This window comes from Oenanthe melanoleuca, chromosome 27, assembly GCF_029582105.1.
Source record: "Oenanthe melanoleuca isolate GR-GAL-2019-014 chromosome 27, OMel1.0, whole genome shotgun sequence".
Lineage (NCBI taxonomy): Eukaryota > Metazoa > Chordata > Aves > Passeriformes > Muscicapidae > Oenanthe > Oenanthe melanoleuca.
In genome coordinates, this window is record NC_079360.1 from 1,060,457 (window position 1) to 1,083,525 (window position 23,069).

The 23,069-nt window shown below is 61.6% G+C and overlaps 2 protein-coding genes across 3 annotated transcripts; one reads left to right on the forward strand and one right to left on the reverse strand.

The window, feature by feature from the left end:
- The first annotated feature begins 1,053 nt into the window (after positions 1-1,053).
- LOC130264193 (alpha-2-macroglobulin-like protein 1) lies at positions 1,054-14,921 on the forward strand. Its single transcript, XM_056512220.1, has 36 exons — positions 1,054-1,299; positions 2,536-2,725; positions 3,038-3,200; positions 3,459-3,511; positions 4,061-4,081; positions 4,190-4,343; positions 4,468-4,552; positions 5,279-5,387; positions 5,468-5,579; positions 6,192-6,301; positions 6,426-6,590; positions 6,705-6,926; positions 7,237-7,294; positions 7,521-7,666; positions 7,855-8,004; positions 8,169-8,276; positions 8,503-8,602; positions 8,813-8,969; positions 9,113-9,338; positions 10,129-10,255; positions 10,472-10,593; positions 10,760-10,811; positions 10,952-11,026; positions 11,181-11,357; positions 11,479-11,560; positions 11,650-11,806; positions 11,909-11,983; positions 12,148-12,304; positions 12,399-12,616; positions 12,707-12,922; positions 13,001-13,119; positions 13,211-13,301; positions 13,443-13,511; positions 13,601-13,703; positions 13,861-13,902; positions 14,292-14,921. The coding sequence occupies exons 1-36, from the start codon at positions 1,115-1,117 to the stop codon at positions 14,309-14,311; spliced, it is 4,416 nt and encodes a 1,471-aa protein (XP_056368195.1). The 5' UTR covers positions 1,054-1,114; the 3' UTR covers positions 14,312-14,921.
- Position 14,922: 1 nt separating this feature from the next.
- Positions 14,923-23,054, reverse strand: FTSJ3 (FtsJ RNA 2'-O-methyltransferase 3). Of its 2 annotated transcripts, none has more exons than XM_056512223.1 (22): positions 22,983-23,054; positions 22,470-22,596; positions 21,680-21,785; positions 21,471-21,517; positions 21,239-21,318; positions 21,056-21,155; positions 20,622-20,816; positions 20,228-20,343; positions 19,619-19,723; positions 19,429-19,529; positions 19,272-19,352; positions 19,019-19,189; positions 18,623-18,758; positions 18,334-18,530; positions 18,123-18,246; positions 17,684-17,777; positions 17,231-17,387; positions 17,066-17,142; positions 16,858-16,954; positions 16,584-16,767; positions 15,991-16,085; positions 14,923-15,783 (listed from the first exon to the last, which is right to left on the reverse strand). In XM_056512223.1, exons 2-22 carry the CDS (start codon positions 22,534-22,536, stop codon positions 15,594-15,596), a joined length of 2,520 nt encoding a protein of 839 aa, XP_056368198.1. In that variant the 5' UTR covers positions 22,537-22,596; positions 22,983-23,054; the 3' UTR covers positions 14,923-15,593. The 2 variants fall into 2 exon arrangements, with proteins under 2 accessions (XP_056368198.1, XP_056368197.1); XM_056512222.1 differs by having other exon boundaries at positions 22,954-23,050.
- Positions 23,055-23,069: the final 15 nt, after the last annotated feature.

The following is a 23,069-nucleotide window of genomic DNA, read 5'->3' on the forward strand; positions in this document are numbered from 1 at the left end:
GCCAGCTGTTTGGTTGCCCAGCCCTGGCACAGCTGCCCAGGGCTGTGGTGGAGTCCCCATTCCAGGAAGGATTTCACATCTGTGTGAATGTGGCACCTGGGGACAGGGGTCAGTGGTGGCCTTGGCACTGCTGGGGGAGCCATGATCTCCCTGTCCCATCCAGCCACGCTGGGATGTCTGGCAGGGCACTGACCCCCACCCACACCCTGCCTCGTGTCCTTGGGGATGGCAGGTCCAGCCCCTCCAGGCACCCACAGCCTGTGGGGCTGCTCCAGGGGGCTCCAAGGGAGCTGTGCCCAGCAAAACCTGAGCTGTGCAGGTGTGGGGACAGAGCCCTGAGATCCCACAGGAAAGCTCAGCCCCATCCATGGCTGCCTGGGAGGCCCTGGCACAGATTCCCAGAGCAGCTGTGGCTGCCCCACCCTGGCAGTGTCCCAGGCCAGGCTGGACAGGGCCTGGAGGAGCCTGGGACAGTGAAGGTGTCCCTGCCATGGCAGGGGTGGAAGTGCTTTAAGGTCCCTTCCAACCCAACCAGTCTGTGACTCCATGGTTCCATGGAAAGGAGCTGCAAGGCCCCAGAGCAGGGGATGTGCTCAGGACACCCTGTGGCTGTCATGGAGCTCCTCAACTGCCCCAAATCCCCACCAGGACAGAGGGAAGCAGCTCAGCCCTGCCCTGGCCAGTGTCCTACGTGTGGAATGGGAGCAGATGGAGAGATGCCACATCCCAGCACCATCCTGTTCCTCTGTCCAGATTGGATGAAATGAGAAAACTGGGCAAAAAGCCAGCCTGGGACTTGTGATCAGTCCAAACTCAAATTTGAAATCCTGTAAATTTTCCCTTTCTGAGAAATCACCCCCAGCTGCCAGCCACTCCTCATGTTATGCTCCCTATTTTCACTTTCCATGTGTTCCTGCTGCCTCCTGAAATCATTTCCCATAAACCTGTGTGGAGGTGGCTCCTGCCCAAAATTGAAGCTCCAGGGACCTTTCCCAATATTGCAAAAATCCCTGGGATCCTTGACCCCAGGAAGCTGTGGGCAGAGGGCAAACATTGCCTGGACTTTATCTGCAGGAGCCCAGGGCTCCTCTGCCAGCCCCGCTTTCCCCAGTGGATGGGACACAAGGATCCCATTTCAGCATCTGCAGCAGATCAGACACAGATCCAGAGTGACCCAAGACCTGCAGGAGGAGGCAGTGGCTGTTCCCAGCACCCACACCCAGCTGAAGACACGATGTCCCCAGCCCTGCCCATCCTCTTCACCCTCCTGCTCCTCTCAGCCGGGGCCTCTGGAGCACCGTAAGTGTGTCCACCTGTGCCTGCTGGGATGGCTTCAACCTCGGCTCCCTTGAAATTCCTGCTGGGATTCAATCCCTGGTGGGACTCAATCCCTCCTGTGCTTATTGGGGTGGTTTGACCTTGGCTCCCTTGAAATTCCTGGTGGGATTCAATCCCCTGGTGGGATTCAACCCCTCCTGTGCTTATTGGGGTGGTTTAACTTCGGCTCCCTTGCAATTCCTGGCGGGATTCAATCCCTCCTGTGCTTATTGGGATGGTTTAACTTCAGATCCCTTGAAATTCCTGCTGGGATTCAATCCCTGGTGGGACTCAATCCCTCCTGTGCTTATTGGGGTGGTTTGACCTTGGCTCCCTTGCAATTCCTGGTGGGATTCAATCCCCGGTGGGATTCTATCCATCCTGTGCTTATTGGGGTGGTTTAACTTCAGTTCCCTTGCAGTTCCTGGTGGGATTCAACCCCTTCTGTGCTTATTGGGGTGGTTTAACCTTGGCTCCCTTGCAATTCCTGCTGGGATTCAATCCCTCCTGTGCTTATTGGGGTGGTTTAACTTCAGTTCCCTTGCAATTCCTGCTGGGATTCAATCCCTCCTGTACTTATTGGGATGGTTTAACTTCAGATCCCTTGCAATTCCTGGTGGGATTCAATCCCTGGTGGGATTCAATCCCTCCTGTGCTTATTGGGGTGGTTTAACTTCAGATCCCTTGCAATTCCTGGTGGGATTCAATCCCTGGCGGGATTCAACCCCTCCTGTGCTTATTGGGATGGTTTAACCTTGGATCTCTTGCAATTCCTGGTGGGATTCTATCCATCCTGTGCTTATTGGGGTGGTTTAACTTCAGTTCCCTTGCAGTTCCTGGTGGGATTCAATCCCTCCTGTGCTTATTGGGGTGGTTTAGCCTTGGTTCCCTTGCAGTTCCTGCTGGGTTTCAATCCCTCCTGTACTTATTGGGATGGTTTAACCTTGGATCTCTTGCAATTCCTGGTGGGATTCAATCCCTGGTGGGACTCAGTCCCTCCCGTGCCCTGATTGCTGCCCAGGGTGGGAGTGCTCAGGCTGGGGTCTCTCTGCCCAGGAACACTGAGGACATGGCCCTGGTGCCTCTGAGCTGAGGAGCCAAGGGCAGCCCAGCAGCAGAGAGGGGAGCTGGGGGGTTCCTGTGCTCCCAGGGGATTTTCCAGCTCTCCATGCTGGATGTGCCTCACCCCAGGGCTCTGCTGCCCCTTGTCCCTGCCAGGAGCTACGTGGTGCTGTCCCCGGCCGTGCTGTACCACCCACACCCTGCCACGCTCTGGGTGCACCTCAGTGACCTCCAGGGGCCTGTCCAGCTCCGTGTCCAGCTGCAGGGGGACAGCAGCACCCCACCCACCACCCTGCTGACCACAGAGGTCCTGGAGCCTCATCTGCACCTGAACGTCACCTTCCCTGTGAGTGTCACCCCAATGTCACCCCAAACCAGCTGGGAGCAGGGAGGGGGGGCCCTGAGCGGTCTCCAGGTCATTTCCATCAGCTCCACACAGGACTGGGAGCAGATGTGGCTTCCCCATCTCACCCTTTAGTCACACTACAGAGCTCCTCCAGCTCCCCGTGGCTGGGGGGATGCTGTTTGCAACCTGCAGGGTGTGGGGGGCCCTGCCCAGCTCGGGAAGGGGCTCCTGGGGTGGGCAGTGCCCTGGTCACCCAGAGGGAGGCCGGGCACTGTCCTTGAGCTCACCCTGAGCCTGCTGCTCCCCCTGCAGGCTCCAGCCCCGGCCAAAGGGAAGGAGGAAATCGTGGCCCTGCACGTCTCGATCCAAGGAGATTCCCTGAATGTCTCCCAGTCGAGGAATGTGATGCTGAGAGCTCTGAGCCCCGGGATCTTCATCCAGACAGACAAGGCTGTCTACAAGCCTGGGCAGGAAGGTGAGGGGGGCAGGAGGGACCACCCTGCCCTGCTGGGGGAGAGGCCCAGCCTTGCTCCTGCACTGCCTGGGAACGGGAGGGATTATCCTGGGATGCCCTGGAATGCCCAGCGCTGGCACAGGGCAGTGCCAGGGCTCGCTGGAGGCCGTGCTGCTGGAGGGGCAGTGAGGGCTCAGGGTGGATTTCCATCCACCTTCCCATGGGGAATTCCCCTCCCTGCACATGGAGCCGCTCCTCCAGCTCGGTTTCCTTTCCCAGTGAAGTTCCGAGTCGTCTCTTTGGATAAAGACCTGACCCCCAGCAACCAGAAGGTGAGAGCAGGGCTGGGAGATGGGGAGGTGAGCAAGGCTCCCTGCAGCCGTGGGAGAGGTGTGGGAGTCACCTTTCCCTTGGGAATGCTGCCCAGGGAGCTGCCCCGGGGCAGGTTTGCCCAGGGCTGCAGCCGGATCAGGAAGGAGAAAGCAGAGGGCACGTGTGGCACGGGAATGTGCCCGCACCAGCTCCCAGCTGGGGATGCAGCCCTGGTGAGTGGGTGGGGAATGTGCTGGTATCCGTCAGACACCAGGAACACCGGCAGGCTCAGCCTCTGGCACCCCTGAGCAACCACTGGAAGTGCAGGATGTTCCCAGATTAAAGGGTTCTAGACCCTTCCTAAGGCACTTCCTAGTGATGCCACCTCTCTGTGCCCTGCTGGCAGTGCCCTCGGCTCATCCCTGCTAGAGCCAGGTTCAAAATCCATCCCAAAGCATCTTGAGGGCTGGGAAGTTCACAGCATCCCACAGAAATGATCTGTGCCCCATCCCTGGTGAGACCCCAAGGAATGGAATTACTCCTCTGACCATCCTCTCTTTGCCTTCCAGCTGCCCCTGGTGTTCCTGAAGGTCAGTTTGGGACACGCAGGAGCGGGGTGGGCTGGGAGAGGGGGCACAGGACACGGCCGGGGGTGTTTGCCGGGCTGCCCGGGCGCTGATCCCGCCGTCCCTGCGCAGGATCCCAGCGGGAACCGCATCGCGCAGTGGCGGGAGGTGACGCCTCGGCAGGGAATCGTGGATTTGTCCCTCCCGCTGGCCTCGGAGCCGGCCCTGGGCACCTACACCATCAGCGTGGAGGGGAAGAGCCGTTCCTTCAGCGTGGAGGAATACGGTACACGGGGACCGGGAAGTGGGATCCCACCACGGGCAGCAGCTCTTGACCCCCTCCAGCCACCCAGGAGATGTTGTCACCGTCCTGGGAGTGACCACCCTGTGTCCTTGTGCCTGCCCACCAGTGCTGCCCAAGTTCGAGGTGATCATTCATCTGCCCAGCGCGCTGCGGGAGAAGGACGAGACAGTCCCTGTGCGGATCTGTGGGCGGTGAGCTGGGAACGGGGAACGGGGAACGGGGAACGGGGAACGGGGATCTGGGAACGGGGAATGGAGGGATGGGGGGATCTGGGAACGGGGAACGGGGAACGGGGAACGGGGAGGGGGGATCGGGGAACGGGGAACGGGGATCGGGGAACGGGGAACGGGGGGATCGGGGAACGGGGAACGGGGAACGGGGAGCGGGGAACGGGGAATGGGGAACGGGGAACGGGGAATGGGGGAATGGGGAATGGGGGATCTGGGAACGGGGAATGGGGGGATCTGGGAACAGGGAATGGGGGGAATGGGGAATGGGGGATCGGGGAACGGGGAATGGGGGAATGGGGGGATCTGGGAACAGGGAATGGGGGAATGGGGGAATCTGGGAATGGGGAATGGGGGGATCTGGGAACGGGGAACGGGGGGATCTGGGAACAGGGAAGGGGGGGATGAGGGAATGGGAGGATCAGGGAACAGGGAACGGGGGAGATCTGGGAACAGGGAATGGGGAATGGGAGGATCAGGGAACAGGGAACGGGGAACGGGGGGATGGGGAGATTTGGGAACAGAGAACAGGGGGGAGGGAGGGATCTGGGAACAGGGAATGGGGGGATCTGGGAACAGGGAACGGGGTGGATCTGGGAACAGGGAACAGGGAATGGGAGGGATGGGGGGATCTGGGAACGGGGGGATCTGGCAGGGTGAGCCCCCTGGCTCTCCACTGTCCCCACACAGCTACACCTACGGGAAGCCTGTGCAGGGGAAGGTCCAGGCTGGCCTGTGCTTCAGCCAGCAGCTCTCGCCTTACCGGAGGAGGAAGACCTGCACCCAGGTCACTGGGCAGGTGAGTGTGGCTGGGACTGGGGTGTCACTGGCATGGCTCCTTCCTGGGAATGCTGCTGACAGGGCTGATCTTCCCTCCAGACAGGGAAGAACGGCTGCTTGTCCACAGAGGTTTCCTTGGCTGACTTTGAGACCACCTTGCAGTTGAGGGAGGAACTTGAAGTGGAGGCATTGCTGGTGGAGGATGGGACAGGTGGGAGTGGGGGTGTGGCCATCCCTACGTGCCCCCAAGGGATTGACCTTCTCCAGGAACACCCAAAAGCACCGCTGGGATTTCGGGGTGCACATGCAGGGTTGGAGTTTGGATGGGGTGTGAGTCAGGTCAGCCTGACAAGACTGCCAATTCCAAGCAGAGGAAAGGGACAAACACCTTTCCAAAATCCAGCAGCTCTGCAGAGCTGGGAGCTGAGTCCTGGCAGTGCAGAGTGGTTGGGTTCACCCAGGCTGGCAGGGCAGCTTTGCCTCCCAGCTCATCCCATACTCACCACCTCGTCACACCAGGAGTGCCTGGCCTGGCTGGAGAGGAGGGACAGCTGGGCTGGTCTCTGTGCACAGCAGCCCCTCGTGATGCTGCTTTGGTGAAGTCTTTTCTGAAGTGTCTGCCCCCAGCTGCACCCCAATTTTAGATGTGAAATATTCCACAGGACTTCTGCTGCTCTTGTAGGAGATGCAAACCATGCTGGAGCTGCAGATAGAAACCCAAATGCCCAGGGACCTTCTCTGCCTGGGGACAGGGTCACTGGCTGGAGCTAAGCTGTGCCTTGTGTCCCTGCAACTCCCTGAGCTCCTCACTCTCTCTCCTCAGGGCTGGAGATGAAGAGCACCAAGAGCTGCAAGGTTTTGCCCGAAATAGTCACAGTCACCTTTGAGAAGCCCGACCATGTCTACAAGCCCGGCCTCCCCTACACCGGCACGGTAATGGAGGGTCCCCCCTCCCTGCAGGGCTCACCTGCCCCTGCTGCTCCCAGCCTGGTCCTGCCCACCCCCTGCCCTGTTCTGCCATGGCTGCAGCCCCATCTCCCCTTCCCTCCTGGCACAGGTCCGGGTGCAGCGAGCTGGCAGCTCTGGGCTGCCCCAGAAGCAGGTCCTGCTCTTGGTCATGAACAAGGGAGAACAGAAGATACACAGCTTTGTGACAGACAGCTCAGGGAGAGCCTCCTTCCAGCTGGATGCCTCTGGCTGGAGAGGCAGAGTCTCCTTGCGGGTCAGTGCCCCACCCGTGTCCCCCTCGCAGGTCCTGGAGCTGCTTCCTCCAGTGGATGCCTTGGAGCGGCCTTGGGGGCTGCTGGGTGGATTCAGCCCCTGATTCCCACCTCAGGCTGAAGTCAACAGGACAGCTGAGAGCCTGGAGGGCTCAGCAGCCTCCCGAGTGGCCTTTCTGACAGTCGTGCCCTACTCGTCGAAGAGCGGCAGCTTCCTGCACATCCGTGACCCGGAGGGGGAGCTGCCCTGCGGCCAGCCCCAGCTGCTCCACCTGGATTCCATCTTTGGCAAGGAGGCTTTAGGCAGTGAGCCAAAGAACCTGGATCTGGTTTTCATGGTGAGCCCTGGCCCAGGGAGGGAGGGCAGCAGGAATTGGGGCGGTTGTGTGGGACAGGTCACATCTCCACAGATGTTCATGGTGGTGTCCCCAGGGACAGGACAATGAACAACCTGTCCTGAAGACACAGGGACCTGTCAGAGGAGGTGGCTGCTGCCACTGTTGGGCCGGCACCCCCACGGGAGATGGGGAGCTGGAGACTGAGCATGGTTAAAAATCATCCCAGAACTCTCATGGTGGGTCTGTCCTCCATCAGGGGACTTGGATTCCACACTCAGCATCTGTTTTGTTCTCACCCCCTCCTCTGCAGGTCCTGGCCAAGGGGACCATTACCAGCATCTTCAGGAAAGAGGTCACTGCAGAGCCTGGTATGTCCCATGGCAGAGGGGCTGTGCAGGGCTCTGCTCCCTGTGCTGCTCCTCACAGAACCATGGAAGGGTTGGGTTAGAAGGGGCCTCCAAGCCCATCCTGGGCAGGGACACCTTTCACTCTCCCAGGGTGCTCCAAGCTCTGTCCAACCCGGCCTTGGACACTCCCAGGGCTGGAGCAGCTGCAGTTTCTCTGGGTAACACCTCCCTGCTTTCCATGGCCCAGGACAGAGAGTCTCCCTCTCCCTGGAGCTGCCCATCGGGCTGGAGCTGGCGCCCATGGCCAGGCTTCTGGTCTACGTGGTGCTGCCCAACGGCGAGATGGTGGCTGACAGCACCGAGCTCCACGTGGCCAAGTGCTTCCCCAACCAGGTGAGAGGAACTGGGGTGTCCATGGCTGCCTGCCTTGGGACCCATCCTGCTCCAGGTGCATCACAGTCTCTCACCCCACTCCCTGATCCCCAAACCCTCTGAGAAGAGCCCTCCCTACCTGTGGCTCGGTCCAGCCCCTCCACAGGAGGTGCCTGCCCTCTGCCCTGTCCCCTGATGTCCCTGTGCAGGTGAAGATGGCGTTTTCAGAGGCCAGGGCCCTGCCTGGGGCGGCGCTGAGGCTGCAGCTGGGGGCTGCCCCGGGCTCGCTGTGCGCTGTGCGAGCTGTGGATCGCAGCGTGCTGCTCCTGAAGCCCGAGGCTGAGCTCAACGCTGAGGCTGTGAGTGCTGGCCCTGCCTGGGGTCCCCCTGCAGCCCCAGGAGCAGCCTGGCTGGGGGTGGGATGACACTGGCTCATGTCCTTCACATGGACCCAGTGCTGTGGTGGCTCCCGGGCAGAGCCCTGTGCTCTGAAAATGAGGTTTTTGCACATCTTTATTCCCAGGTCTACAAAACACTACCCGAATTCAACTACCCCCACAGCATCCAGGACGAACCATCCTGCTACTTTTACTGGAGAGACACCAAGCTGGAAACCTACAAGTTATTCCAGGTGAAGCCCCTGCCTGCCTGGTCCTCCTGGTTCTTCCCCATCCAGGAGCCACCCATGCTCCTCCCAAGTGCTGGGGAAGCCACACTTGTGGCAAAGGACTCCCCTTTCCTGCCAAGCCCAGGCTCCTTCTCCACTTGTTTTCTGAAGCTCTGGGACTACTCACTGCTGGAATGGGGATATTCCTTCTGCTGGCTGTGGGAGGTGGACAACCTCTGCTTTTTCACAGGATGCAGCACTGAAGCTCTTCACCAATGCCAAGACCAGGGAGGACTGCATGCCCATGTCCATGTCCATGTACCCCATTGTTGGAATGGCAGGCCCTGGAGGTGAGCACAGCCCTTGTGCTGAAAAGAGCAAAGAGCTGGTGGCCAGTCCTGGCTGCTCTGTCCTCAGGGCACTTGGAGCCATCCAGAAAATACCCTTGGCATCAAAGAGGATGGAAGAGGATGGGAAAGGATCTTGGTCACCCTTGTGCTGGCTGCAGGCAAGGTCCAGCTGAGACCTGAGCCCCCTAAGTTCTGTTCTGCGTTTTTCAGGAGCAGTGGCACTACCCAACATGGTGGAAAGCAATATTATCCCAAGACTTGTGGGAGAGTCCAACCGAGACTTCCCAGGCATCGAGGGCAGGGAAGAGCCCCCAGCACCCCGGGTGTATTTCCCAGAGACGTGGCTGTGGGACCTGGTCCCTGTGGGGTGAGAGGAGTTCCCAAGGGAAGGGAGTTGGGGACCTCATGACTCCTTCTCCCTGTGGGATGGCACCAGCAGTGTCCCAGCGGTGCCACCCAGGCGATGCCACCAGCCACGGTGGTGGCCTCACGACGTTCTCCGTGCCGCAGGGAGGGCGGCTCTGCCGAGGTGACGGTGACAGTGCCCGATGCCATCACGGAGTGGGAGGCTGGGATGTTCTGCACGGCCCCGCAGGGCCTGGGGCTGTCCCCTGCTGTCACCCTCACGGCCTTCCAGCCCTTCTTCGTGGAGCTGGCGCTGCCCTACGCCGTGGTGCGCCACGAGACCTTCACCCTCAGGGCCACCGTCTTCAACTACCTGCGCCAGTGCCTGAGGGTGAGCGGGGCCGGGCGGGACCCGGGGGTGGCAGGGGCTGATGGAGCGGGGACCCGGGGTGGGACAGGGGCTGATGGAGAGGGGACCCTGGGGTGTGGCAGGGGCAGGGACCCTGGGCTGTGGCAGGGGCTGATGGAGCGGGGACCCGGGGTGGGACAGGGCAGGGACCCTGGGGTGGGACAGGGGCTGATGGAGCGGGGACCCCGGGGTGGGACAGGGCAGGGACCCCGGGGTGTGGCAGGGGCTGATGGAGCGGGGACCCGGGGTGGGACAAGGCAGGGACCCTGGGCTGTGGCAGGGGCAGGGATCCCGGGGTGTGGCAGGGGCTGATGGAGCGGGGACCCAGGGTGGGACAGGGGCAGGGACTCTGGGGTGTGGCAGGGGCTGATGGAGAGGGGACCCTGGGGTGAGACAGGGGCAGGGACCCCGGGGTGTGGCAGGGGCTGATGGAGCGGGGACCCGGGGTGGGACAGGGCAGGGACCCTGGGGTGGGACAGGGCAGGGACTCTGGGCTGTGGCAGGGACCCCGGGGTGTGGCAGGGGCTGATGGAGCGGGGACCCGGGGTGGGACAGGGGCTGATGGAGAGGGGACCCTGGGGTGTGACAGGGGCAGGGACCCTGGGGTGTGGCAGGGGCTGATGGAGAGGAGACCCTGGGCTGTGGCAGGGGCAGGGACCCCGGGCTGTGGCAGGGGCTGATGGGGCTGTGCCCGTGCTCTGGCAGGTGCAGGTGAGGCCCAGGTAGGTGCCCTGGCGGTGGGCTCTGATGCAGCCGTGGCCATGCCCTGCAGGTTCAGGTGACACTGGCAGAGTCGGCAGAGCTGGAGGTGTCACCAGGCACAGGGGACTCCTACAGGGGCTGTGTCTGTGCAGACGAAGCCAAGACCTTCCAGTGGGGCGTGCGAGCCACCAGCCTGGGTACAGAGCTGCCACCACCCCACCCTGCTGCCTGGGGACCCTCTCAGGGGATGGGGCAGGGTGGGCAGGGAGGGCAGGAATGCCAGGGCACCTGGGCAGTTCTCCCTTACTCCACTCCCACCCTTCCTGGGGACCCCCAACCCACCCCCAAGCCTGGGGGGCTGTGCTCAGGTTTGGGGGCTCCCTGGGGACTGAGGGCTGTGTTTGCACCTGCAGGAGAGGTGAACATCACCGTGAGCACCGAGGCCCTCAGCTCCACCGAGCCCTGTGGCAATGAGCTGCCCCTGGTACCAGCCCAGGGCCGTGTGGACACTGTGATAAAGCCCCTGCTGGTGCAGGTCAGAGGGTTGTGGAAGAGGAAAATGGGATGGATTTGGGAGCAGGGTGCAAACAGCCCTTGAGGGCCAGTGGGAGAGCACCCAGACATGAAGCCAGGCTGACCCAGGGGACAGGAGGACAGGCAGGTCCCTCCTCCTGACTGACTCTGGTGCTGCTTCCTCACAGTCCGGGGGGATCCTGGTGGAGAAGGCTCACAGCTCCCTGCTCTGCCAGGAAGGTAAGACTGGTTACACAGGCCACCAGCCGAGAGGAGCCAAAGGCCAGGGTGCCTGGGCAGGAATGGGGTGGGTGAGGCTGCCATGGGACTGGCCGGGAAGAGCTGGGCATTCCCACTGTCATGGCCCTCTATCCCCACAGGTGCTGAAGAAGTCTCCTTGGAGATTCCTCCAAACATCCTGGAGAGCTCCCAGAGAGCCCACGTCACTGTGATGGGTAAGGGACAGGCTGGGGTGGCCTGGGGACTCGGGGGACAGGCTGGGTGCAGAGGTCCCCAGGCTCAGCAGGACATGGGAACACCCGGAGCTGACACGGGGGACACGGGTGCTGGTGGCAGGGGCACAGCTGATGATGTGTCCCCCTGGGACAGGTGACATCCTGGGCAATGCCCTGCAGAACCTGGACAGCCTCCTGGCCATGCCCTATGGCTGTGGGGAGCAGAACATGGTTCGCTTTGCCCCCAACATCTACATCCAGCAGTACCTGGAGAAGACGGGGCAGCTGCTGCCGGACATCCGCGCCAAGGCACAGGGCTTCCTGCAGAGCGGTCAGTGCCACCCTGCCCCCCAGGAGGGACACCACTGTCCCACAGCCCCCTCCCTACTCCACCTGGCTCTCTGGGGTCCCCTGGGCACAGAAACAGTGCTCTGCCCCATGTCCTCCTGCAGGGTACCAGCGGGAGCTGCTGTACAAACACGATGACGGCTCCTACAGTGCCTTTGGCAAGAGTGACCGCAGGGGCAATACCTGGTGAGGGCTCTGCAGCTCCCAGCACCCCTCCTGCCACCCAGGGAGCCCCAGTGCTGACCCTCAGCCCTCTGATGCCTCCCTGGCTCCAGGCTGACAGCGTTTGTCCTCAAGTCCTTCGGGCAGGCCCGAGCCTACGTGGCCATCGAGGAGCGGCACATCACGGACGCGCTGCGCTGGCTGCGGCAGCACCAGAGGCAGAGCGGCTGCTTCCGCAGCACGGGCAAACTCTTCAACAATGCCCTGCAGGTGGGGCAGGGGCTGGGGTGGGGACCCACAGTGTGCTCTGGGCAGTGGGGTGTCCCTGGTGTCACAGCCCAGCCGGACCCGGGTCCTGCTGTCCCCCTGCAGGGCGGTGTCTCGGATGAGCTCTCACTCTCGGCGTATGTGACGGCAGCGATGCTGGAGCTGGGGCTACCCACGCTGGTGAGGATGGACCCTTCCTCCCCACAGGGACTGGTGGTGTGGGGACAGGATTGGCCATTCCAGGCCACCTCACAGCCCAGACTGGGCACAGCTGGTCGTGCTGGGCAGCACTGGGGTCTCTGAGTGAGACTCAGGGCTGGCTCCTGACTCCGCTGCCACGCCAGGAGCCGGCAGTGAGCTCAGCCCTGAAGTGCCTGGAGGCTTCTCCCACGGACAACCACTACACACAAGCCCTGCTCGCCTACGTGTTCGGGCTGGCGGGGCTGCGGGAGCAGCAGCAGGAACAGCTGCAGCGCCTGGCCCAGCACAGCGTCAGCACAGGTGCGGCCAGGCAGGGGCATGTGGGCACTGCCACCTCTGCAAGGGGCCCAGCCCAGCCTGCAGCAGGGGCTGAGCTGCTGCCCCCCTCCCCCAGAGGGGCAGCTCTACTGGCAGAGGAAGGGGAAGGCTCAGAAGCCCTCGGAGCTGTCCTGGGCCGCGGCTGCACCGGCCGAGGTGGAGATGACAGCCTATGTTCTGCTGGCCTACCTGTCCCAGCCCTCCGTGTCCCCTGCTGACCTGGGGACGGCGTCCCGGATCGCCCACTGGCTCTGCAAGCAGCAGAACCCCTACGGGGGCTTTGCCTCCACGCAGGTACCGGCCCTGGGCTCCAGGGGCTGCTCCAGACCGGCCCCTCCTGGGAGCCGCTCTCAGGGGTGACCCTGGCGCTGTCCCTGTGCACAGGACACCGTGGTGGCTCTGCAAGCCCTGGCCAAATACGCTGCCCTGACCTATGGCAACGACGGGGACTTCACAGTGACGGTGACATCGCCCACGGGGACAGCGCAGGACTTTGTGCTGGACAGCAGCAACCGGCTGGTGCTGCAGCGGGCGGCCCTGGCCGAGCTGCCGGGCACCTACAGGCTGCAAACCCGCGGGCAGGGCTGTGCCCTGGCACAGGTGGGCACAGCCTGGGCCCCCTGTCCTTGACCCTGTCCCTGTCCCCTCACTGGCCTCACCCTGTGCTGTCCCCCCCAGGTGACCCTGCGCTACAACGTGCCCCCCCCTCCCAGCACGAGGGTGTTTGAGCTGCGGGTGGAGGCGGAGCCGCTGGCGGGCACACAGAGCCCCCAGTTCCTGCTGCGGCTCTGGGCACGGTAGGACTGGGGCTGGCCCGGGTTTGGGGAGGACAGGAGCAGCCAGGGGCAAGGGAATCCCCAAGGCCACCCTGGGGCTCTGCACTTGCAGGTACAGCGGGGAGCGTCCTGCCACCAACATGGTTGTCATCGAGGCCAAGCTGCCATCGGGCTACAGCCCGGACAAGAAATCCGTGGTGGAGGTGAGGAGCCCCCTGACACCTCTGGAATACCCCATCCCACAGGTCCCAGGCCTGGGGGCTGTGGGACACGGAGGGACACCTGCTTGGGGGGCTGGGCACCCATGGAGCAGCTGTGGCCCTTCCTGAGCTGTGTCCCTGCAGCTGAAGAGGCAGAACCTGGTGAAGAAGGTGGAGGTGCAGCCCGACCAGGTGACCATTTACCTGGAGCAGGTGAGATGGGGACAGGAGCAGGAGCCCTGGGATGTGGGGGGTTTCCCCATGGTGAGTGGCTGCACCTCCCCTCTGGGCTGTCTCCACAGCTGAGCAAGGAGGAGGAGACCTTTTCCTTCCGAGCCCAGCAAGACTTCCTGGTGAGCAACCTGCAGCCAGCTACCGTGTCCCTGTACGACTACTATGAGACAGGTGAGCCTGCAGGGCGGTGTCCCCCGGCCCTGCTGGCACCCCTGCAGCCCCAGGGGCTCAGTGGGGTCTGGCTGAGCTCCCAGCTCCCACTGATGAGCTTTGGCTCGTTAAGGGAGCAGCTCCTCCCCGCCCACGGTCACCACCCTTCTCCTTGCAGGTGACCGTGTGGATGTGGCCTACACTGCACCCCCCAGCTCAGGTAGGGGCTGAGCCTGCCAGGCAGGGGTCACCCAGCCTCGGGACCCTGATGGGGACACACCCACCCTGGAGGGCAGGGAGTGGGGACAGAGGAGCCCATCCCAAAGTCCTGCCCCGAATGCTGGGGATTTGCTGGCCAGGGCTTGGGGGCAGAGGTCAGGGAGGGCCCAGGTGTCCAGGTGGGGAGTACAGGAGGGGCTGTGCCTCTTTGAGGGGACTCAGCTCCCCACATCCATGGGGGTGCTCCTCTATGGGGGTTTGGGGTCACACAGAGGATGGGGCACTAAGCTCCAAGGGAGGGGGCTCAGCAGAGGTCAGGGGCAAACATGGGTGGTGGTGGGGGGTTGTGGGGACTCTCCCCTCACAGCAGCCCCATATTCCATCCTGAAGAGGAGAAGGAAAACGTCTAACTCAGCCTGGAGCCTAGCAGCCCATCCTGCCCCAGCTCCTGTGGCCACCAAGGACAGGGATGCCTGAGGGTCTCTGCTCCCACCCTGGCCATGGTCCTGACCCTCCACGGGGGCAGGAGGTGGCCCAGAGACCCTCCCAGCACCACTGGCCCCCAGCAAGGCCCCTCAGCAAGGATCTGCAGCCAAGGGGCTCCTGCAGGCCCACGGACACACACAGCTTCTCCAGCCCTGCCACATGACGGACTTGGCTGAGCAGCCACAGTGGGACCTTCACAGGGACACCCCTGGGCCACCTCCTGCCACCCCTGCAGGGGGCCTCTGGGGTGCCAGCTCTGGCCTCTCCCCTTCCCACAGCACCTGAAGGGGACCCAGAGCTCCCCCCTCCCCCTTCCTGCCAGAGCTTTCCTGGCAGGCCCCCACCACCCCTCACCCCTGGGACCCACAGTGCCACCCCAGCCCCCTCCCCAGCACTGACACAGTGCCAGTGTCACCACGAGGGACTTGGGGACACTCTACAATCCCAGCACAAACCAGTCAGGTGCCTCTTGGAGAGAAGCTAGGGCCTGGTGGACCCCAGCCCCTGGTCTAAATAAAGCCATATAGTCAACCACTTGTTACTCTTGGTCTTTCTTTTCCTTGAGGGTCCCAGCCCAGAAGGGGATGGGGACAGAAGGAACAGGGTGGCTGCTGTGGCCTGGGGCAGGAGGTGAAGGTCAGGAGAGTCAATCCTGTCAGAGCCAGGAGGGCTCCTAAGGCATGAGCAGGTGTACAGAACACACCCAGCAGTGCCCTCTCTACCTGTCACATGGCACAAGGGAACACAGCAGTGCCAGCACGGGTCACTCACCTCACCCAGGTGCATGGCACAGCCCCAGGCAGTCTCAGACTGGGGTTCAACTCTGCTGTCCCTGAGCAGCTGCTCTGGGCAGAGGCACCTCAGTGACAACTCTGGCCCAGGGATGTCCCCCAGAGCCACACCCTCCCTGGGGACAGCTGGGGCTGATGTGGATGCTGCAGCCATCTCCCCAGGGGAGTCACCCAGCAGAGGCAGCCTGGTGACACCTGGAGCTGTGGCCAGGGGCCAGAGCCACAACACTGGGGACAAGTGACCCCTCTGTGCCCCAGGGGAGGGCAGGAGGCACAGTCACAGCAAGGCACACACTAAGCAAGGCGTGGCCAGGCCTCAGCCCTGTCCCCAGGGCTCCTGAGGTGGCAGTGGGGCACAGGTGCCAACCCTGTGCCCCGAGCTGAGTCCCCTGCTGGGGATGGAGCCACTCCCTCCTCACTTGTGGCGCTTTTTCTTCTGCTCTTTGCGCTTCTGAGCCCTCACGTCCTTCTTGAGGCGGCTGTCCACCACCTTGAACTGGCCCTTGACGCCGGGGGGACGCCGCACCCGGGGCCCCACGCCCTTCTTGGCCACCAGGTAGGTGACCTGCCGCTTCTCCTTGGCCAGCCCTGCCTTCTTGTAGATGCTGCAGGAGAAGGACAAAGGTCAGAGTGAGTTTGTGCGGGACAAAAACCAAACCCAGTGTTGGGACAACATCCCAGCCCTCCTCTGGCTCTGCCAGCCCTGGATCAGCCTGGCTGGGACACAGATCTGTCCCAGTGGCTGCAGGGACACGGCCCCACAGCCAGCCCAGCCACAAAGGGAGGAGCTGGACCCTGGCCTGGCTACTCACCGGCGCAGCTGGGCCACCTTCTCCCGCTCCGAGATGTCCACGGTGCTCACCACAGCCTCAGCCTTCTTCTTCATCTGCTCTAGCTTCTTCAGCATCTGGGGGGCAGCCAGGGGGAACATGGGGTCAGAGGAGGGACAGAGGAGTCAGAGGAGGAATGGAGGAAGCAGAAGAGGGACAGAGGGGGTGATAAGAAGGACAGGGGTTAGAGGAGGGATGGGGGATCAGAGGAGAGACAGGGGTCAGAAGTGGACAGAGGAGTCAGAGGAGAGATGGGGGAATCAGAAGAGGGACAGGGGGGTCAGAGGTGGGACAGAGGTTGGAGGAGGGATGGGGGATCAGAGGGGGCAGTCAGAGGTGGGACAGGGGTCAGAGGTGTGACAGGGGTTGGAGGAGGGATGGAGGAATCAGAAGAGGGATGGGGGGGTCAGAGGTGGGACAGGGGGTTCAGAGAAGGGACAGGGGGTCAGAGGTGGGACAGGATGCCAGAAAAGGATAAGGTATCAGAGATGGGACAATGGCATTGGAGGAGAGAAGGGGTCAGAGGCAGAACTGAGGCTCTGGGAGAGCAGTCAGGGGTGCCCACTCCCACTCACCCTGCGCTTCTTGCGGGCCTTGGCCTCCGCCACCTTCTTGATGGGGCGGGCGTTGATCTCCTTCCAGCGCTGCCGATAGGCCTCCACCGTCTGCCTGTCCACGGGCAGCTGCCGGCGCCGGTGCTGCCGCTCCTCCTCCGTGAACCACTCGGGCAGCTCCCCCTCCTCCTCGTTGTACGAGTACCTGGAGTGCCAGCTGACTGTGAGCAGGACATGGGGGCCCAGGGCACCTGTCCCTGCTGGGGAACCAGCCCTGCAGCCCCCAGCCCAGTACCTGTTGAAGGAGTCATCGATGAGGTCCCGCCGGGCCTTCTTGGAGCTGGCAATGACAGAGCCCAGGGCCAGGCCCTCTGCATCCAGGACTCTTTTCACTGTGGGACAGGGGTAAGCTTGGCCTGGCTGCAGCCCAAAGCCAGGGAGCAGTCCTGGGGACCATGGTCTGTCCCTGTCCCTCCTGAGGCACCCCACGGCCCCCCACTCACCTGGTTTCTCAATGGGCACCACCTCGAAGCCACAGGGCTCGACACGGCCCCGCTTCCTCCCCACCGGTGCCAGTGGCCTGTGGAGAGGAGTGGGCAGGGCTGGGGTTCCTCAGGTCTGCAGGACTGTGGAGCTCGGGAGGACACCCAGACCCCCTCAGGCCTCACCTCTCATCTTCACTGCTGCTGTCATCATCACTGCTCTGCTCCTCCTGAGCTTCACTGGCATCAGGAGCCACCTTCACTGCTTCAGGGGAGGGCTCGGCTGGAGCCTCCTCCTCCTGGGCCACCTCCTTCTTTTTCTGCCCTTTCTTTGTTGTTTTGTCTGGGAATGGGAAACACTAGGTGAGACAGAACCAAGGCAGATGCTGCTACAGACGCTCCTCTAGAGATCCTGCTCATTAACACTGCCCTAATGACAGCTCGTTAGTGACACAGCCTAGCAACAGTCTCTGGTCTAGTGGGACGTGTTCCTGCCCCTGGCAAGGTTTGGAACTGCGTGCTCTTTGAGGTCCTTTCCAACCCAAACCATACCATGCTGCTGCTCAGGGCAGCATCCCCATTGTGGCTGGACCCAGTGCCCCAGACTGGGCTGTGGGACTGTCCCTCTGCACCCCTCACCTCTCTGAGCCTCACGCTGCCTCTCAGCCAACATCTGGGACTGCCCCAGCTCCAGCTCCTCATCTGCATCATCCTCGATGCCAGCGAAGGCGTCCTGGGATGGGCAACAGTGGGGTCAGTCCTGGGGGGGGTCAGCCCCAGGAATAAGGGGGTCAGCCCCAGGGATAAGGGGGTCAGTCCTTGGGATGGGAGGTCAGCCTCAGGAATAAGGGGGTCAGCCCCAGGGATAAGGGGGTCAGTCCTTGGGATGGGAGGTCAGCCTCAGGAATAAGGGGGTCAGCCCCAGGGATGGGGGGGGTCAGTCCTAGGGATGGGGGGGGATCAGCCCCAGAGACAGGGGGGTAAGCCCCAGGGAGGGGGGGGGCTCAGCCCAGGACAGCCCTGGGAAGTTGCTGGGCTGAGGCTGCTCCATCATTCCTGCCTCACAAGCAGGACTCACCTTCCCAAACCACAGGCTGGTCCGTCGCTCCTCCAGCACAGACTTCTCCTCCAGGGGCACCAGCAGGGGATTCTCCACTTCCTGCCCCTCCTCCTCCTCCTCTTCCTTCTGCTTAAACTTCGGCCTGTGACAGGGAGCAGCAGGATCAGTGTCCCCAGCCCTGGCTGGCTCCTGGAGCAGCCCCTGCCCCAGGACCCCCCTCCCTCCCCACCTCTTCCCCCGCTGCTCCCGCTCCAGCTGCCGCTGCCGGGCCTCGATCTCCAGCAGCTCCTCTGGGTCCAGGTCACTGGCCAGGGACACGTCGTCCTCCTCCTCGTGATCCGACACGTAGATGTCATCGTCCCCAGGGCTGATCTCCAGCAGGGCGTCGGCCGAGGCCATGTCCCCCCGGGACAGCTCATCCAGCAGCTGTGGCACAGGTTACAGTCACACAGCTGACACAGGTGACACAGGTGACACGCCAGGCCCGTCCCACCCCCACGTGGCAGCCCCCCACGCACCGGGGTCCTGTGGATGCTGCGCAGGGAGAACATGCTGGTGTCCCCATCGTCAGCAATGGACACTCCCGGCAGGTCCATCTTCAGCTCCACGCGCTCCCGCTGCTTCCGCTGCTCCTTCAGGATCTTCTTCTTCTTCCTGGAGGAGGCAAAGGAGTGAGGCCACACTGTTTCCTACCCACACAAACACCCCAGAGGCTCAGTCCCTGCCACAGCACTGCTAATCCCCTAGGAGGGGTCCCCAGTGCTGGGACAGCCAGGAACAGCTGCTTCAGTTGCTTGGAGGAGCAGAGGAGCCCAAGGACCCAAAACCAACAAACCCCCCCCAGCAGAGGAACAGGCTGACACTGTCACCCTCTGTCTGCATGGCTGCAGCCCCATCTCTCCTCCTCTTCCTACCTCTTCAGCTCTGCCAGCTCCTTGGCTTTCATCTCTGCCAAGGCCAGTTCCACCTCCTCTTGCTCCTTTGCCTCCTCTTGCTTCTTTGCCTCCTCAGCAGCTGCAGCTTTCGCTTCCATCTTCTCCTTCTTCTCCTCCTCCCTGCCCTCCTCCTCCTCATCAGAGCTCAGGCTGCCAAAAGGAAGGAGCTCAGAGAAGCTGTGCTGGGCACAGCCCATCCCAGCCTAGGGACAGCCCTGCTCTCTGGTCTTACTTGATATCCAACTCCTTTGCCTGCTCCTTCAATTTCTTGGCCAGGAAGCGCCGCAGCTTTGTCCTCCAGTTCAGCAGAGCCCTGGTGGGGTGGCAGCTGTTAGGGACAGCCAGCAGGCCCAGCTGGGGGGTGTGGCTGTCCCAGGGTCCCCCTGCACCTGAGCTCCTTGCGGCCCAGCACTCGGATGTCCCTGCAGCACTGGCGCAGCTCCTCCGTGGTGGAGCTGTGATTCTCCAGCTCCCCGTCCCCCAGTATGATCTGGCATAAGGGAAAGGGATTTAGATTGAAATTTAAATCCCAGCCTCCCTTCCACAAGACAGGGACAGGGAGTCCTTCCAGACACACACCTCATTGGCCTTGGAGAGGAAGTCCACAGGGTTGGCAGCTTTGAGGAAGTCCATGAGGGTGAAGCGGTGGTACAGGGTGGTGTCACCCTCAGCGTAGCCTTCAGCCTGGGGGTAAAAGGGGCTGTGGCAGCCAGGGTGGGGGACAGACAGGCAGATACCACCAGCCCTGAAGGGTGGATAGGGTCACCCAACTTCTGTGTTACTGCACTGGCCACCCAAATGTATCTGTGGGTTGTACTTCCAAACTCAACCTGAGCTAGGACAAATGACAATTCCAGCCCCAATCCAGCAGCAGCTCCCAACCTCACCTCAGACACAAGAGCTGAGAGTGACAGACTTGTGCCAGCTCTGTGCTCAGCTGACACCACCTGACACAGACTTACTGTCCTAAAGCCACCTCAGACACAAACCCTATGCCCAACCCCTGTAGGGTTTAACTACCCCAGCCCCAGCCTCACAGTCCCCATTTCAGTGACTGTAAAGCTCCAAACCTTCCCCAAACTGGCTCTTCCAACACTTCCCATTCCAAAATCTTTCATTCTCCTGAATACCTTTAATTACCACAATCTCTTTAGGCCCAGTCCCATTTGTGTCTGGCCTTGCTCATACCTTGGGTTTCTTTTTGCTGACCAGCTCACTGACAGACTTAGTGGGAACCTCCACATCCTTGAAGGCATATTTGGGGTCAAAAAACTTGCTGTCGATTTTGTCTGGAGCCTGATAACCTGGGATGGAGGAATCAGAGCCATGAGAGACATTCCTCTGAGATGGAGAACTCAGAGCTACTTTTCTGAGGAAAGAAGGCTCAGAGTCATTCCACTGTCCCAGGAGGAATAACAACCATCAAAACCATTCCTGCTGGGATGGAGGAATCAGAGCCATGAGAGCCATTCCTCCCAGAATGAAGGAATCAAAACCATTCCTGCTGGGATGGAGGGATCAGAGCCACCAGCAGGTTTTCCCAGCCCCATCCCAGCTGCTCCAGGTCCCCCTGGGTGCTCACCCTGGCACACCACGAAGATCTCAGCAGACTCATTGCGGGAGGCCTGGGGCTTGGTGGCCTGGACCTTCTGGAAGAACTGCTGGAAGATCCACAGGAGGGGCTGGTAATCCCGGGAACGGAAAACCTTCGTGATGAACCAGCCACCCTTGCACAGGAACTCACAGGCCAGCTTCAGGGCCATGAGGGTCAGGTTGGCTGCAGCAGGAGAGAAAAGGGAGTGAGGGAATGACCCTTCCCTGGGAGGGTGGAAAGGGGCTGGGATGGGTTTCCCAGAGAAGCTGTGGCTGCCTCATCCTCAAGGTGAGGTTGGAGGGAGCTCGGAGCACCAGGGATAGTGGAAAACGTCTTCTTCAAGGGCCCTCCCAACCCAAACCAGCCTGGAACTCCCCAAGAGCAGTGGGATGTCCCTGTCCCCATGTCCCCAGCAGTCCCACCCTGGGAGTAGGCGTCGTGCACCCAGCTGGCTCCCACGTTGGGCGCTCCATCGTTCAGCACCACGTCCACCTTCCAGGTCTGCAGCTCCTTGCGCAGGGCCTGTGGGACAAGGACACCCATTGTCCCTCACCAAGGACCCCACACCATCCCCTGGGACCCCGCTGCCAGCACAGGGACAGTACCTGGCGGCACTTCTCGGTGGTGATGTCCTCCTGCAGTGTCACCACGTTGGGAATGGGTTTGATGGGCACCAAGTCCACCCCTGGTTGAAGAAAGACACCAAATCCTCTCAAAAGGGGCTCCAGCCCATCCCAAGTGGCTTCCCCACCCAGCCCCTCCTCCTCCCAGGATCCCCAGGCCAGGATCCTCTTCATTGGTCACATTTAGGGACTGTCCCCAGCTCTTGCCACTCACCAATGATCAGGCTGGACACTGGCATGAATTTGGAAGCCACCTGAAGCCTGGGAAGAAAAGAGCAGCAAAGCTGCATAAGGATCCCAGGAGAGCTCTCAGCCTGGGACTGTGCTCTCAGGGTTTGGGATGGAGAGCAGAGACACAACAGGGAACACACAGGACACTCCCAGGCCAGCTGGTGGCACTGTGGGTGGCCTGTCCCCACTCACCAGCCGCCAGGAGCTGCACACAGGTCCAGCAACGCCCGGGCCTTCTGCAGGAACTGGAATTTCCGATTGAGCTGCAGCAGCTTGAAGGAGGAGCGGGAGCGGAAGCCTGGGGGGGGCAGGGGGGGTTATTGGGGTGACAGGACCTTCAACCCTCCCCATCCCCACAAAACACTAATTTTAGAAAACTAGATTTTAGTTATCTTGCTGAAAATAATTAAAAGTTAGAGAAGAGTAGTCATCTGTAACTTCAATAATTGATTGTCATTTTATGTTTGCTCAGCTGTGCTTACAATGAAAAAAGACAAAACTAGTGAGCAGAACTGAAGGAACACACAATGCAACCAGAAACCATTGTGTGCAAAACTGGACTATCCCCAGAAATCATTTGTATTGTCATAGAAAAGGTCATGAGTTTAGGGTGAGGAAGACTCATCTTACTTCCTCCTTTTAAGACCTCTCACCACGAAAACAACCCCAGACTTAATTTAAAAGGTCAATCATGCATGCTTAATAGCTATTCAAGCTAATTGCCATAGGAAGCAGGGGATGGGAGGGGCTGTCGTTGTGAATACGCATTTCTTTGAATCCTTTATCAATAAACAGATTTTGTAATCGCCTGTGATTCTGCAGTGCTTATTAGAGGATTACCTCATGCTACTGCCCAGTGGTGAATAAACACACACTTTAACTTTAAACTGTTAGAGAGTCTTTTGTCCGTCACAGCTGACGATCGGTATTAGACCAATACTCATATTTTGGTAAATCACCCAGCGCCAGGCACGGCCCTCACCCGTCTCCTTGGCCAGGTGGTAGAACTTGTCCCGCCGGCTCTTGCCCAGTTTGCTTTTCTTGCCCATGGTGGTGGCGGGGCGGCCCCTCGGGGGGACTGGGATGTGCAGTCAGCCAAGGGCCTGGGGCTGTGGGGGGAACAGGAGTGAGGGGCGGCTCTGCAGGGGAGCCCCGGCCTCCCTCAGGGTTCCCTCAGTGTCCTGTCAGTGTCCCCTCCAGTGCCCCTGTGTCGCTTCAGCTCTCTTCCAGTTACCCCTCTCAGTGCCCCTCCAGTTCCTCCCTCACGCCCGCCCAGTGCCCAGTCAGAGCCCCCTTCACTGTCCCAGCATCGCCCCTCAGGCCCACCCGCACCCCGCTGCCCCGAGGGGCATCTCGGCCCTGCTGTTCTCCCCTGAAGCCTTCGACCACCCGGGCTCGACATTCCCCCGGCCCTGACACCTCCGTGCCCCCCTCTCCAGCCCGAGCCGCCGCCCCGGGACACCGACTTGATCCCGCTCCCGATCCCGATCCAGACCCTGCTCCTGCTCCTGCTCCCGCTCCCTCCGCGTGCCCGCACAGCCTTCCCGGCGTGCCCCGCGCGAACCCCCAGCTTCCGCTTCCT